Genomic DNA, 15220 nt, shown 5'->3' on the forward strand with positions numbered 1-15220 from the left:
TCACAAGGTCGTATCCTCACTTTGTTTAAACTTCGTACAACTTCACAATGCGGGGATACGTCAATTGTCGATCCTGACATGATCAATGGTTAATATGGTAAACCCTCCAAGGGTTAGGGATTTCACAAAAAGACTTTGCAGGTTGACCTAGGGCAAACCTAGGGTTAAAAAAAGGAAATATGCGCAAGGTTAAAGGATTTTCATGAAAATATTAAAAGAATGCACAAAAACTGTGTAATAAAGGGTTTTTTTCAAAGGTATTCTAGAGCTTTATTTAAAAACCTTCCCGCGCATTTTTTTAAACCTGAATAATCTAAACCCGTTTTCAAGAACCTAGGGCACAAAGGACATTATGGCAACAATAATTAGGGATTTTTTATGAGGAATGAAAAAATTTCAAAAACCCTAAACATCAAAAATACTTTCTTTCTGATTTTCACAAGGTATTTCAAAAATTTTGGTTGGGTGAAAAATCAGGCCAACACTCTTAGCAATTCAACACACTACAAACAAATCAATCTCACAGATCATCATTATTCTTTCCTAGAATCCATTATTCTTTGGCCACCTATGTGCCCTCTCACGGCTGTATCATTATCCACAAAAAAATGTCTTTAAGGGAAAGAATAAAGACGATCAATTTACAGCTAGACTGATTACTGCAATATTTAAATGCACTGAAGCTAGCCCAGAAACATCAATGATACCTACATAATTCATTAACCCATACACTGCACTGGTATTCAATACATTATAAATAATCAATGCCCTTGATTTTATTTTAACTCAGATTTAAGAAAACGGTAACATGTTTGTTGACATTGGCACTACAAAAAATGCCACCTAAAAGTAAAAACCAATATCATGCAGCTTGCTACACATCTAACAAGCATCGAGCTCTTTAATTTTAAATCTTGCTTGTGGTGCATCAAATTTCTGGCAACAATGCACTTGTAACTATATATTTATTATTTACTCTCAAATGTTATACTAGAAAATTATTAGCCAAAACGTGTTGCCAGATCCACTTCAGCCAACATTCTTCACCAAAAATCTACCTACAATTTTCCCAAACATTGCCCATCAGAAAGCACAAACAAAAGTAAAGTATCTCAAATGCCTCACTTCAAGAAAGCTTCGGGTTATTTAATGATAATAGTGATTTATAAACTATTAGCCAATGATCTTACAGATTGTTCACACAAAATGGAATAGACTATCATCTTCTAGCAAATCATGAGGGCAATGTGAAATGCACATTTTGCTATATCAAATATACATGGTGTGCAATACCACCAAAATTAAAATCAATAGAATCCGTAGATACAATATTGCATGTATAACTTGCCAGCTGTAAAAATCCACACTGACACATAACATCAAGTGCACTTTGACAAATGAAACCAATGAATCAGAAAATCCAGGTTCACTGATTATTAAATGAGAAATTTGTTAATTACTTGAAAATACAAATATTCATACAGCCTGAATGTCAGGTTTTACCATTTTAGTAACTGCATATTCAACATTTACGGAAGTTATTCCGAGTACAATCAAAATTCAAAATGGTTGGGTTTTTATGACTACACAAAGATAAATTCACATAGACTACAATCTCCAGAGTTTACAGGCCCCATTGTCAGAAGCTTACCCATCTATTCAAACTCCACTCTCTTGCAAAGACTTCCAGGGAACCTCCTTATCTTCATTATAACCATGAACAAGGAAATTTGTGCAATTCTTTTGAAATCCATGATTGTAAGGATTCCGAAATTGACCATCTGGAGCTTTGAGATAAGTGTAACGATTCCGATTTGCCATCTCATTTGTTGTCATGTTCCGTGCAATCTGCAATCAATGAGTGGACCCAAGGCAGATAATGGATAAGATACACCAACATGTTAGGAATTTTTTTAAAAGCCAAGTGCATTAAAACAAAGTCCATATCAGAAGCATAACAGGTAAAGTAGAACTAGACAAGATGCAGCATCATAGAATGAAAATTTAAGAACTTGTACCAAATGGTAACAAGTCTTAAAAAAATTATGAGTAAATGAAAAGTCTGAAGAAAATTCATGTTCTAAGCCAAGAACAAAATCGCTTGTTGAGTATTTTTCCTTCTCATACAGTAGACGTTGAACCTCCTATCCCACTACTATTAAGGGGAGGGGATGGCAGAAGAGAGGGGTTAGGGGATTAGGTTGAATTAAGCTTAGGTAGGTGTGAAACTCTTTCAATACCAGTTCTAGTTCAGAATGTAACCTTTTAATCAAATTTGTTAATAAAGCATTGGAAATTTGACAATTTTTGGACAATTTGTCTCTAAAATTCATATTTGTTTTCCACTACAAGTAACTAAAGTTAAGATACCTCACACAGAAAATTTGTTGGAAAACATATGAACTTCCACTACTGTGAAAATAAAAATGACATAAATTGCAAAGACCAAATCCAAGCATCTATTTTCCATCCATACGAAAACCTGCTTTTCTTCAGCACCAAGAATATGCCACTAGCAAAAATAAAAGCTTCTGTATTTAATCATTTGTTCATGCTCCTTTTTATCATTCATGTCTGTTTAATTCAAAAATAAAAAAATGCACCACTGAATCAATAAAAGGCATAATCTATCCAAAAATCTTTCTTCTTTGATTTTGAGTTTATGAAAAGCAAACTCTCCTATTGGAGCAATCTTTTAATACTAGCTTTACTGCTAGGGAGAGAAAATGATGACTACAAACCATCTTGCCAAGCTTTTCCATCCATAATTGGCTGTTAGTTTGCAAACATATTTCTTGTCCTAATATGTTAGTGGAAAATCAGGTTCTCAATCTCCATTAAAGAGATATACTTGTCCCTTCAATCTACCACGTGTATCATTTCGCCTCCTCCTGTTACTTCCATGAATCAAGTTGCAAATAGATATCAGATTTCAATCTCATATTTATTTCTTCTACCCTTTGTAACCTAACTTCAGTTAGCTTGGCATTTGAACTTCATGGTGTAATATGACTTATGCCTAATCTATGAAGTCAATTCGCATACATAATTTCTGGAATCTCTCTTGTTCTTTTTCAATAGCTATGCTCTACACTTGTAAATTTATGTTGGACTCCATTAATGAAAAATCCCTGTTTTACCTCTTCTCACCATTTTGATATATTGTGCAAATGTTTATTGCCTTGTATTCGTTGTTTCTTTTATGTCTTTTAAGGTTATATCTTGTGTCTAACTTGCTCATGAATGTTAAAGATTATCCTCGCTCACAACACCTCATTAGTTCTCATTGCATATGAGTCCTTGGAGGGTAGATTAGAGTTGAGTAGTTAAGGAGGCCTTTTCAGTGTTATGTGTAGTTATAAGCCTCCGTGAGCAATGGCAATTTCAATCTGGTGCATCACCCGCTTTACTTTTCATGGATCCCTTCTCCCTCTTCCCTCAAAGTTTTAGCTTAGGTACACCTTGATTGGAAGGAAGCCAGCCTTTTGTAGAGATCTAGCCTCACATGCGCAGGGTCCCATACTTGGAGGTTGATTCAATGTTTGACAAGGTTTCTCAGGGGTCATACCCCACGCATGGGTACAAAATTTTGTGTTAATAGTTGCTTCACGCCATCGAGGAGTTCTACTTCAACTTGTGCACCATGCAGATGAAGTTTGAGGTTAATGATTGAAGCACGTGTTGCAAGGGATGTCACATGAGAGCCTTCACAGAAACTCTTTAAGGAGGATGAAGAGATGGATTGGACATGAGCAGGTAGAGTGGGTTGTAGAGTGTATTTCGATGCCTACAACAGAAGAGCAACAAAAGTGTCACTATCTTCCACAAATTCAAGAGATACAAACTAAACACAACAAGCATTTAGTGACATACCACCTGCTAGACCTACAAATAGGAGAATTGTGCACATCATCAAGTTAGAGGAGCGTGTTAAACTTGTCATCAGTACCTTGTAAAGACACCCCCAAGCAGCTCAAAAATGAGATAGATAAGATAAAGATAACAATAAATTTATTGTCCATCAAGTGACCACAACTGGGTCAAAGGGACTAAAGAGCTGAACAAGAAACAACCAACAGTAGGACCACCAATCAGTAACTAGAAGACAATGAACAAAAGAAAGGAGAAACAAACCAAGACCCCAAGACACATGGGGAGGGTGGAAGGGTGAGAGGACAGTCTCACCACACCATACCAGAAAAAGTAGGAAGTCGACGAGGAAGAGAAAAATCCCAGAACAAAAGGGTAATCTATAGATGTGGAAGAGGGACAGTGTCGACAATGTTGAGGTCTCTTAAGGTGACCTCCCCGACTAGAGGTAATGGATCTCTACAAGTAGGATCTGCGGGGTCTCACCGACCTAGACTGAGGAGGTGAGGCCAAGGGCCTTTTGGTACTACACACAATCCCAAAAAAGAAATAGGTGATGACCTAATCGATTAAAAGTTCAAGGGGCACTAAAAAGAATGGTCCCTCTAGTGAGTAGCTTCTTAAAGAGACACACCTCTGATTCGTGTATCTAGAGAAGGATGAGAGGGAACAATATTGCCTCAAAAGACAGTACAATCTACCTTTGATCTCATAGTAGATAGGACAGCAGAAAATAAAGTGCTCCTTCAACTCCACCTCGCTAAAAGTACAAAGCTAACAAATCCTACCCCTTGGTCTAACAAGTGGTCAGTTTCAATATGAGGATGGTATGAACCCACTCTCAACGACTCGAGCAGAATCCTAGGGGAGTGCTTTCAATAGTAAAAGTGTTTGAGGGGTAGCCAATGATACCATCCTAAATCTCCAGGAAGCGTTGAGACAGGAAGTGTTGAGCATGGAAAGCTATCTTCAAGCGAAGGCCCCCATGGGGGTTAACCCAAGTGGTGTGGCTCCTATCTGTAATTGTCATTTCTGATGCATCTATTCGGAACCTATCTAGGGAGAAGAAAGCAGGGCAGGGCAACAAAAGAATATTGGAAAGGGAAAAGGTGGTTAATCTCTATCTCAATAATACTCAAAAGGGTTACAACCCCAGTCAACCAACTGCGAGACAGACTGGAAGGAGTAACAAAGAGAGAAAGGGACTTCGAAGAGTAGTAAGCGAGGTACAGATTTCTCAAATGACCCTCGTAGGAGTCAAAAAAAACCATGAAGACAATGCAAGAACAGAGATGGCCCCCAACCTGAAAGGACACGCTTTGAACTCTACAAGCGCAATATTGTGGGGTATAGACTATGTACATTTGATAAAGTCAAAGGACTTGAACTCGCTCAATGGAAGCCCATTTAGACTCCAAAATAGATGGGCCCTAGACCACTGAACCATAGAGAACTATGGGCTAAACGAGAGTGTCAAGAAATGTCATCTTGGACAGGATGTCCTGAAAGTGATGATTGAAGTACTGACTCTCAAGAAGAACAAGGAACCCCAACTCATTACTAATGCACACTGAATGAAAGACCTCAAACTAAACCAAGGACCTGAGAACTTGACTCCCAAGTAGGTATAAGATGAAACAACCTTGACCTTGGAGTCATCGAAGGTGAAGCGAAGATGAGAGATTCTAAGGCAATTGAAGACCTTAGTTTGCCCAAATTCAAAGTCAACCGTCTCAAATTGCAAAAGTAACCAAGCAATCTAACTATCTTTATAAGCCCTCGGCAGAGGAGGCCAAAAGAACCACATCATCTGCAAAAAGCAATATCTAGACCAACACATGGTAAAGAAGGCATTGATCAGCCACATAAAGGTGCACAAGAAGGAACTCCTCAAGCTCATCAATGTAAATCCCAAATAGAGTAGGATAGGTGGCACCCTTGCTTCACCCCAATGGTGTTACTAATGAAGTTGGAAAAGCTAGTGGGAGTCCCAAGGCGACGTAGAACCAACTCATAAAGTCTCATAATAGTAATGATAAGAAGTTCTAAGATACCAATGTTATGGAGCCTCCGAAAAAGTTCCCAATAAGGGATCATGTCGAAGGCTTTGCGAAAGTCAACAAAGTAGCAATATACGTTTGAGGAAGGAGACCAAGCCTCCTAAATGACAGTGCAAAGAGTCAAGATATCATCCATAGTCTGATAATCATGCCTAAAACCTGCTTGTCCCTAGACCTAACATGACGCAAATTAAGCTCTCTAGAAAGAAGGATTTTAAGAACTGTAGTATACAAGTTTGAGAACATGTAGCCAATCATGATAGTTTTCTAGTTACTGGGATTATAAGTAGGACCCACCTTGTGGATTGAATGAATAATATGATGGGACAAAAAGGGGGAAACCCAAACAGACCACCTAGTTAAAGAGCTTAGAGAGATGGAAACAAAGGACAATGGCACCAAGCTTGACGAGCTCAGCCTAGAAGGCCTCCTTGTTAGTGGCCTTACAGATGTTCAAGTATCTGATAGCCTCTGAAATAGTCGAAAAAGTGAAGAGATGACAGATAGAAGGGGGAGTTGTTTGAATATGAGTTTTGTCAGGGATAGCATAAAGAGTGGAGACATGGGAAAATAAGGTGTTCTACTCTAGCTCGAGGGGTAGGGTGGAGTGATGGGGGAAAAAAGTACAATAGAAAGATTTGGGAGAATGGAAGAGTGAGGAACGAAGAGTAACTCCACGTTGGGAGATGAAAAGGGTTTTCTTGCATCAAAGGAGGTGACAAGATAGTTTCAATAAGGGGAAGGGTGATGGTAGGTGAAGGCAAGGCGAAGGCGATAATGAAAGGTCTTATAGTCCTCATCATACCAACAGTTCATAGGACAAGAACGTCTAGGCCTAAAAGGTGACCTAAAGTGTAAAATGAAATGGGGTAAAGACAATTGGGAAGCTTCCCACAAATAATGTCGACGTGGGAGAACAATGTAGAGGCATAGGAATAGCAGGGGGATATCGGACACTCTTAAAGAAGTTGCCTAAGATGCATAGCAAAGAAATCCGAGTCACCACCATCAAAGTGGAGCACAATGTAGGAAGGGGGGCCAATGCACAGGGGTAGGGGAGGTGATGAGGCAAGAAGGTGGGGGAGAGGGGGAGTGGGCACAAGAGATGGAGAGGCAAAGGAGTGAGTTGTCATCCAAAGGGAGAGAGGAGATGGAGAAGAAATGGATGGAGGGGATGAACGATTGAGAGGAGAAAACATAATCCATGACATTGGCCCCACCATGAGGTCCACAAGTGAAGACATAAGACCCAGGGAAGCACCAAAGCCCATTGCAGATCGTAAGGGCGATGGACTTACACGACTGCAAAAGATGCTTGACATGCCTAGTGAAGGGACCCACAGAGTCATTAGAGGACCTAAGAAGCCCAAAAATTCTGCATCAATATCCTTGGTATATAAGAAGTCAGAGGCCATGTCATGATGAGGCATCTGCAAATTTTCAGTACGGGCATTAAAGTCCCCAAGAATATCCCCCCAACCGAAATAAAAGAAATGTTGTCAAAGAGATCACTATATAGGTTACCATCAAAGCCATTATGAATGGTGCAAAAAAGAGGAGGTTGAGGGGAAGTAACATATCGCAATAAACAAATCCCTAAGATGAGTGGTATTGTGGCAGACATGGATCCACATGAATCTAGCCCAAGTATCCTAGTACACCCCAAAAATCTGACTCCAAATCCTATCCCTAACAAGGCAACCCACACCACCAGAGCCACGAACCCCACTAGAGAATTGATGTGTGTTTTATGACCCACCAAACAGAAAAACAAATTTTGAGGTATCTTATCCTCTCTTGAACAAAGTCTCGTGTATGCTAAGATTGCAAGAAGATCATAAGGCGACTCAAATGTTCCTTCAATGTTAGTTCTTGACTTTGGATAAGCCAGAGGGTTGATGTGATTTTCCGATAATCATACGGGGCCTAAGTTTATTTACTCACATTCATTTCAAGTCACTTTGGATGTAGGAGCTATCAAAAGGTTTTGCAATGAGGTATTTTTGAGGATTTCCATGAAATATGTGGAAATGAAAGGGGATTAGGGTGAAGAAATTCTATTCTAATCCTAAGGGTAGTGATAATGACAGATGGTACTTTGGTGGACAAATTCCTCAACTACCGAGCTCCGCTTCAACAAGTTATACTACAACCATGTGTGAATTGATGCAATCTTCAAAGGTTATGCAAAAGACTTTCATACCATCACATACACCATCATAGAGAATAATGTATATGAATGAAAGAAGTTAAGCATATGCATGAAAGGGGTTCATGCTAACTTTGCACAATGACTTTGAATCACTAAAATGTCAAAAGTATGAACCAAAGGAATTCATTAATACACCATCATTTTCTCCATTGCAATCAAAACACTTTATTTAATAAACTTAATCTAAATGAGGGAATTAAGAGAACAAGCAAGTACTAAAACACATCAAGCATTCACCAAACTTTAATTAAAACTTCATCGTCTCAGTTGCTCATAGCAACAATCTCAGAAATCCTCCCTTTACAAATGAGAAGTGAGGCCTTTATATGTCTATGAATACAATGGATGGCCCAGATGAAAACAATAACCAATGACCCAGATCATGCCACATTAGCCCTAATTGGGGTTAGGGTATAGAAGGGATGAATGATTGAGAGGAGATAACATAATCCATGACATTGGCCCAACCAATGTAAGGTCTACAAGTGAAGACATGAGACCCAAGGAAGCATTGAAGCCCACTGTAGATCACAAGGACAGAGGTCTCACATAGCTGCAAAAGATGCTTGATGTGCCTAGTGAGGGGCCCCATAGAGTCATCAGAAGACATAAGAAGCCCAAAAAGTCAGCCTCAATATCCTTGGTACATGAGAAGTCAAAGGCCCTATCATGATGAGGAGTTTGTAAATTTTGAGTACGGGTATATAAGTCCTCGAGAATACCCTCCCAATTGAAATCACAGAAATGTTCTCAAAGAGATCACTGCATGAGTCACCATCAGAGCCATTATGAGTGTTGCAAAAAGAGGAGATTGATGGGAAGTAACATATCACAATGAACAAATCCCTTAGATGAGTTATAGTGTGGCAGACATGGATCCACATGAATTTGACCCAAGTATCCTAGTACACCCCCAAAACCTGACTCCAGATCCTATCCCTAACAAGGCAACACACATCACCAGAGCCAACAACCCCACCAAAGAATTGTTGATGTGCATTTTATGACCCACCAAATAGCAAAACAAAATATCGAGGCACCTTATCCTCTCTTGAACAAAGTTTCATGTATGCTAAGATTGCAAGATCATACGACAACTCTAAGGTTCTTTCAACGACACGTCTTGACTATGGATAAGCTTGGCGGTTGTTGTGATTTGTTGATGATCACAAGGGGCCTTACATATATTTACTCAGATTCATTTCAAGTCATGTTGGATGTGGCAACTATTGAAAGGTTTTGCAATGAGGTACTTTTTGTGATTTTCATGAAATATGCGGAAACGAAAAGGGATTAAGGTTAAGAGATTCTATTCTAATCCTAACGGCAGTGATAACAACGGATGGTACTTTGGTGGACAAATTCCTCAATTACCGAGCCCCACTTTACCAAGTTATACTACAACTTTGCGTGAATTGGTGCAATCTTCAAGGGTTATGCAAAAGATTTTCATACCATCACATACGCTATCATGGAGAACAATGTATATGAATGATAAAAGTTAAGCATATGCATGAAAGGGGTTCAGGCTAACTTTGCACAATGATTTAGAATCACTAAGACGTCAAAAGTATGAACCAAAGGAATTCATCAAAACACCATCATTTTCTCCATTGCAATCACAACAATTTATCTAGTATACTTAATCTAAATGAGGGAATTAAGTGAACAAGCAAGCACTAAAACACATCAAGTATTCACCAAACTTTAATGAAAACCTTATTGTCTTGATAGCTCATAGCAACAATTTCAAAAGTCCTCCCTTTACAAACAAGAAGTGAGGCCTTTATATAGGTCTATGGATAACATCAACCCTAATTAGGATTAGGGCATAGAAAGGAATTTACATTAATGAAAGGTAGTCCAGACAACCCAATCATGACGAAGCTACCATCTTAGAAGGTAATAAATGTCCACTATTGCACGTTCATGCAGTAGAAGAGGGGTGAAATGAATACCCACTATGCATGCCCACCATGCATGCTCACTAGGCATTAAATGCATTTGCTCCCTTTAATGGATTATTATTGATTCCCTTCCTTAAATGTGTTGACTTTGACATGAAGAACCTTATTTAGATAGTAGAGATGGTTGGATGTCATGTCACCATATTGGGTGTCATGTAAGATTGGGTCTTTTCTTGGATGCATCATTTTGTAACTTGATTCCAACTTTGAATGCTTTCTTGCAAGCTATTTTCTTGAATATTTCCATCTTGCCATGTATGAGCTTGAGATTTATCTTCTTCAAATGGATTGGAATCCTTCGTCAATGATTTCATCACTTCAGAATTTCCTCATATAGAACTTCCTTGACCATGTTCTTGGATTTATGGATTTGAACTTTGAATGCCTTGGACTAGATCACTCAATACTTGGATGTCTTTAATACTAGGACTAGAATTTGGGGACTTAAGCGTCTTTCTTGATTATCTAGAATTGGAGCTTTTCCTCCTGCAGAATAGAAATAACCGATATAAGAATCGTGCAAGAAATTCAAAATGGAACATATTGACATCTTACATATTCTCTCTATCTAAGATATTTTCTTTCTCCAAAAAATTCTCTTCACACCTTTCTCCTCTAATCCTATATATATACTTTGTTTTTCCTTTCCTTATATTTTCGAAGAATGCCCCTTCTCTGTTTATCATCATCAATCATTTTTGCACCCATGGGTGCACACTCGAAGAGGGTGAAATTTGAGTTCTAAGGAGAGAATTTTCATACTTACCAAATTTTATCTATTCCTTGCAATTTCATCCATGGAGGAGAAATTTTCCAACACTTAACCATTTTTCATCTTTACATTAAAGAAGAAATTTTCCAACACAGCCATTTTTCATCTTTCCATGAAGGAGAAATTTTCCAACACTTACCCCATGTCTCCATATGACTTCTTAAATACAATTTGTGCTCAAGTTTAGGCAGATAGAGTGTTCCCATGACATTTTTCAATCATGGGAAAAGGATAACTTAGACTCTATCCCTACTTTTTGTTTTCGCTGTAGGTTCTGCCCCACTATCAACAAGTTGAAAGAGACTCTTCAAAGATTCACTCATTTCCTAGAGTAATCAGTAATGTATAAAAGGAATAATTTGTTTCAACTTGTGACCCAAAATATCTCAAAAAATCTCGAATTTCTACTTAATCTCAACTTTCATTAACTGCTTCTTTTTTCAATAAAAGCGTTGGTAAAAAGACACATTTGTCTTTGGAAATCACCAATCTTCTTAGTCATTTTTTTAATCTTGTTTAGGGTACCAGTCAATTAATTCTTGTCCTGACTGACAACTATAGTAAAACCAAGGACAAATGGTAGATTGATTCTCAACATGTCTGCATAATTTATTTACTGCAAATGATAAGAACTCATTAATTAATTGTTTCAGCCTTTCAGATAGCCATCCTCAAAATCTCCACCTGCATTTAGTCGATATTTCATGTATTTTAAAAGTGTTTACTCATGATTCATAGTCATAATGATTTAATCATAAAATAATACTAGCTCAGGGGACTTCTGAAGATGTGGTAGACATGAAATATTGTAAAACCAAGTCAAGATTTTAATATGGGATGCACCTTGACCTCATCCACATATGAGGAGAACAACATTATAGAATTTTGCATATAGAACTTCTAAAGCAATTAACATTATAAGGAGTTACATAATTGTAATAGCGTGTAATAAAAGAAGAGAACCTGAATAATAATAAAGATACAGAAATGATTACCAAGTGCCATTAGCCAGAACCGGTCTTTAAGAAATTCAAATGTTGTATGACAAAAATTATAAATGATAGCTAACATAAACAAAGCTATAGATAATGGATACTTGTCAGTCATGCATATGGAGGAAAAGGATTGTACCCAAAATAAATAAAAAACTAAGTAGAATGTATTTTATGCGCCTTGCATATACCATGACATTTTGCATGCCTATATATCTGACCATTCACAAAATAAACCAAATGTCATGCTTGTATATCTGGGCATTCACAAAATAAACCATTTCTCAATGATCCAATTCCAATTGTGCTTAGATGGTTGTTCCGTGCCCCCACTTTGGCACCGGATGTGAGGATATTTGCAGTGTTCAGAGAAGCTGCTAACATCAAATGACAAATGTCCTCTACATTATTCTCATGGTAATTAAGACTGATGCGTAAGAGACTCAGTGCTTTAGGAACCTATACTTTTCATGAGAAGGATTAACCTTAGGAGAGTTTTATCTGCATACGTGGGATTCCCTTGCATTTACCAGGATTTCCTGCCCATCTCAATCATGATTTTGGGAGCTGATAGTTATTCCCACTAGGTTTATGAATAAATATCTGGAGATCATCATGACTGAGTAGTAGCTTTCCAAGTTATGACTGAGTTGCCTCTGTTTACAGAAAGTTTCTAAGATTTTAGTCTTGATACATTTATTACAGGGCTTGTATGGCAAATTTTATGAGTTCATGGATCTTGCCTAGTTCCAGGAGAGTAAGTTTTCTTTTGTCCCAATATTTCAATGTCTAGATAAGCATTTATATTGCAGGATGAAGCTTCAAACGTTATGTGTTTGAACAATGATAATCCAAAATTTAACAAATTTAACAGCCAAAACATAGTTAAACAATTTAAAACCATTTCCTGTATACTGTGGAAACGAGAAATTCTACTTCGGCAAATAAGATCTTGTAATTTGAGAACTACCTATATTTATGTACACCAAAACAAAGAGGGGCTTGTAAATCCAGCCCACCTTTCCTGTACACAAGTTCAAAATTCCACCACATTCGCACAAGTTCTAAATTATGACAAATATTGAGAAAGTCCTCAAGCCTACCACAATCAATGGGACAGATGACGGTCTTGCAACAGGCCAATAATTATATTAAGTTTAGGCTTACTAACCTATGACAGTGGAGATGAGAAGGAGGTAGTGCCCTCAAGTAATATGCTTTTTATTTCATTTTACTCGTGAAAAAGAAATTCTTACAAAATCAGTAGCTTAGAATTAAGTTTTCCTCAGTAAGTTGAACAATGATGGAGACAATATCCTTTAACAAATCTAAAATCTCTTTAATATGGTGGAGACAATATCTCTCTTTCTGGATTATTGGGATAGAATTTTACATTGTTAACATGTTTGAGTTACACTTTGAAAGGCATCTGATCTTGCGAGGAAGCGCTTCTCTTTCCAGTTTTGTTAGATAGGAATTTAATCCATTTGGGATGTCTTTAAATATTGACGGGTTGAGATGACTCACCCATCCAACATTTTTGAATATGGGATTGCATATGGAAGTCACAACATAAGATGGGATCTCTTCTCTTTGTGGCTCCCAGAACACCTGAAACTCTCTCACAGCTGGGGGCTTTTACCAAAAAAAATAAACACGAAATTACAGCTGGGAAAGAAAAGTAGGGTTTCACATGGCCCTGGTGAGAAATGTCTGGTGGTGCTTAGTTGCCTAGATCCACTACCCCATGACCTAGATCTAGTTTATGGTGGCCTATTGCTGGTATCTCAGACTCACAAATTCCATCATTAAAATGATCTTATCTCTTCTCAACCTGTTCAATTTTTCCTTCCATTCCAAACTTCCCTACTTCGACACAAATTCCCATGTCCTGTTTTTGTTGCTGCCCCTGAGATGGAGGCCTGCGCCTCTGAATGTGCTCCAGTAAGTTTTTCTTCTTCGCGAATTCCCATCACAGCTCCCAAATTCATCAAATCAGAAACTTCAAACTGAACCAAAAAAATCATGGGACATGTTGGTTGCAAGCATCATGTTGTGCAAGTTACCGAATTAATCAAAATAAATCTCTAATTTCTACAATACAATCTCTTCTAGAAATCCTACAATACAACCTCTGCCTTTAGCTTACAACCTCTGTGTCAGCTTACAATCTGCTTACAATTTGTATGGGTTTTTCAAAATGGTGGCCTCATGAGCACAGTTTTGGCAGCGGCAAAAACCCCCAAAGCTAGCTTCAACCCCTCCAGCACCACTGGCTGCAAGTTGCCCCACTGCTGCCAGCTAAAGCTCTCCCTGTAAGCTCCCCGGTTTCTTCCATGGAGAAAATTTCCAACACTTGGCCATTTTTCATCTTTTCATTAAAGAAGAAATTTTCCAAAACTAAGCCATTTTTCATCTTTCCGTGAGGGAGAAATTTTCCAACACTTTCCCATGTCTCCATGTGACTGCTTAAATGCAATTAGTGCTTAAGTTTAAGTAGCTGGAGTGTTCCCATGACATTTTTCAATCATGGGAAAAAGGATAATTTAGAATCTATCCCTATTTTTGTGGAGGAGCCACTGCTGAAATTATAAAGAAGCTTTGAAATAAAGGGGGGGCTGGAATAAACAATCGCTGCTTATTGAAAAAAATGACACATGGCTCCACAAGATTTTTTCTATTTTTGAATTGTCTCCTATTTTTCCTCTAAACATTTATTTATTAAATTTATTATTAAAATTTCCATTTAAACATTCTATTTTAGACGTGTGCTAAGAAATAAGCAGCAAACATCAACTACAATGGGGCTGCCAACTCTAGAAATTGCTCCTAAAAATGTTGAGCAGTGGTTGCTAGCCAAAATAAGCTTAGTAGCCACATGGGGACCTGCTGCCCTTAGCCATTTTTTCTTCCATAAAGGAGAAACAAGACGTTCTGAAAATAGCAAGTTCTTCCAAAGTCAAAATAAGGTTAGTCCAAGAGGCAATGAACTTTAATGAAAATAGACTTTCTTAAATAGTAGGTTGTTCCAAAGTCAAAATAAGGTCATTTTGGGAGGCAATAAAATTTACTAAAAATAGGCTTTCAAATAATAGTAAGTTGTTCCAAACTCAAAATAAGGTTAGTCCGAGAGGCAGTGAAATTTACTAATAATATACTTTCTAAAACTAGTATGTCAAGATACTCAATTCTCAGACAAACAACACTTTTCAAACTTGGCCAATTTTACCAATTCTCATTTGAAATAGGGAAACCTCATAAGATTGAGCCCAAAACTACCAAGAACTAAAGCCAAAAGGAAAAGAACAAGAGGAAAAGAGGGGATCCCCATTTGCAATGGGCTGATG

General features: G+C 37.8%; 1 protein-coding gene across 1 annotated transcript in view; it reads right to left on the reverse strand.

Annotated features, from left to right (window-relative positions):
- Window positions 1–1409: 1409 nt before the first annotated feature.
- Window positions 1410–15220, reverse strand: part of LOC149551920 (protein S-acyltransferase 24-like) — a 99549-nt gene continuing 85738 nt past the window's right edge. The window contains exon 13 of the mRNA XM_089787418.1: window positions 1410–1848. Within this exon, the coding sequence (XP_089643544.1) occupies window positions 1660–1848 (189 nt within the window). The 3' untranslated portion in view covers window positions 1410–1659. The remainder of the gene's footprint in view (window positions 1849–15220) is intronic.

This window comes from Cupressus sempervirens, chromosome 6 (assembly GCF_028749045.1).
Source record: "Cupressus sempervirens isolate cs-2001-9-10 chromosome 6, ASM2874904v1, whole genome shotgun sequence".
Lineage (NCBI taxonomy): Eukaryota > Viridiplantae > Streptophyta > Pinopsida > Cupressales > Cupressaceae > Cupressus > Cupressus sempervirens.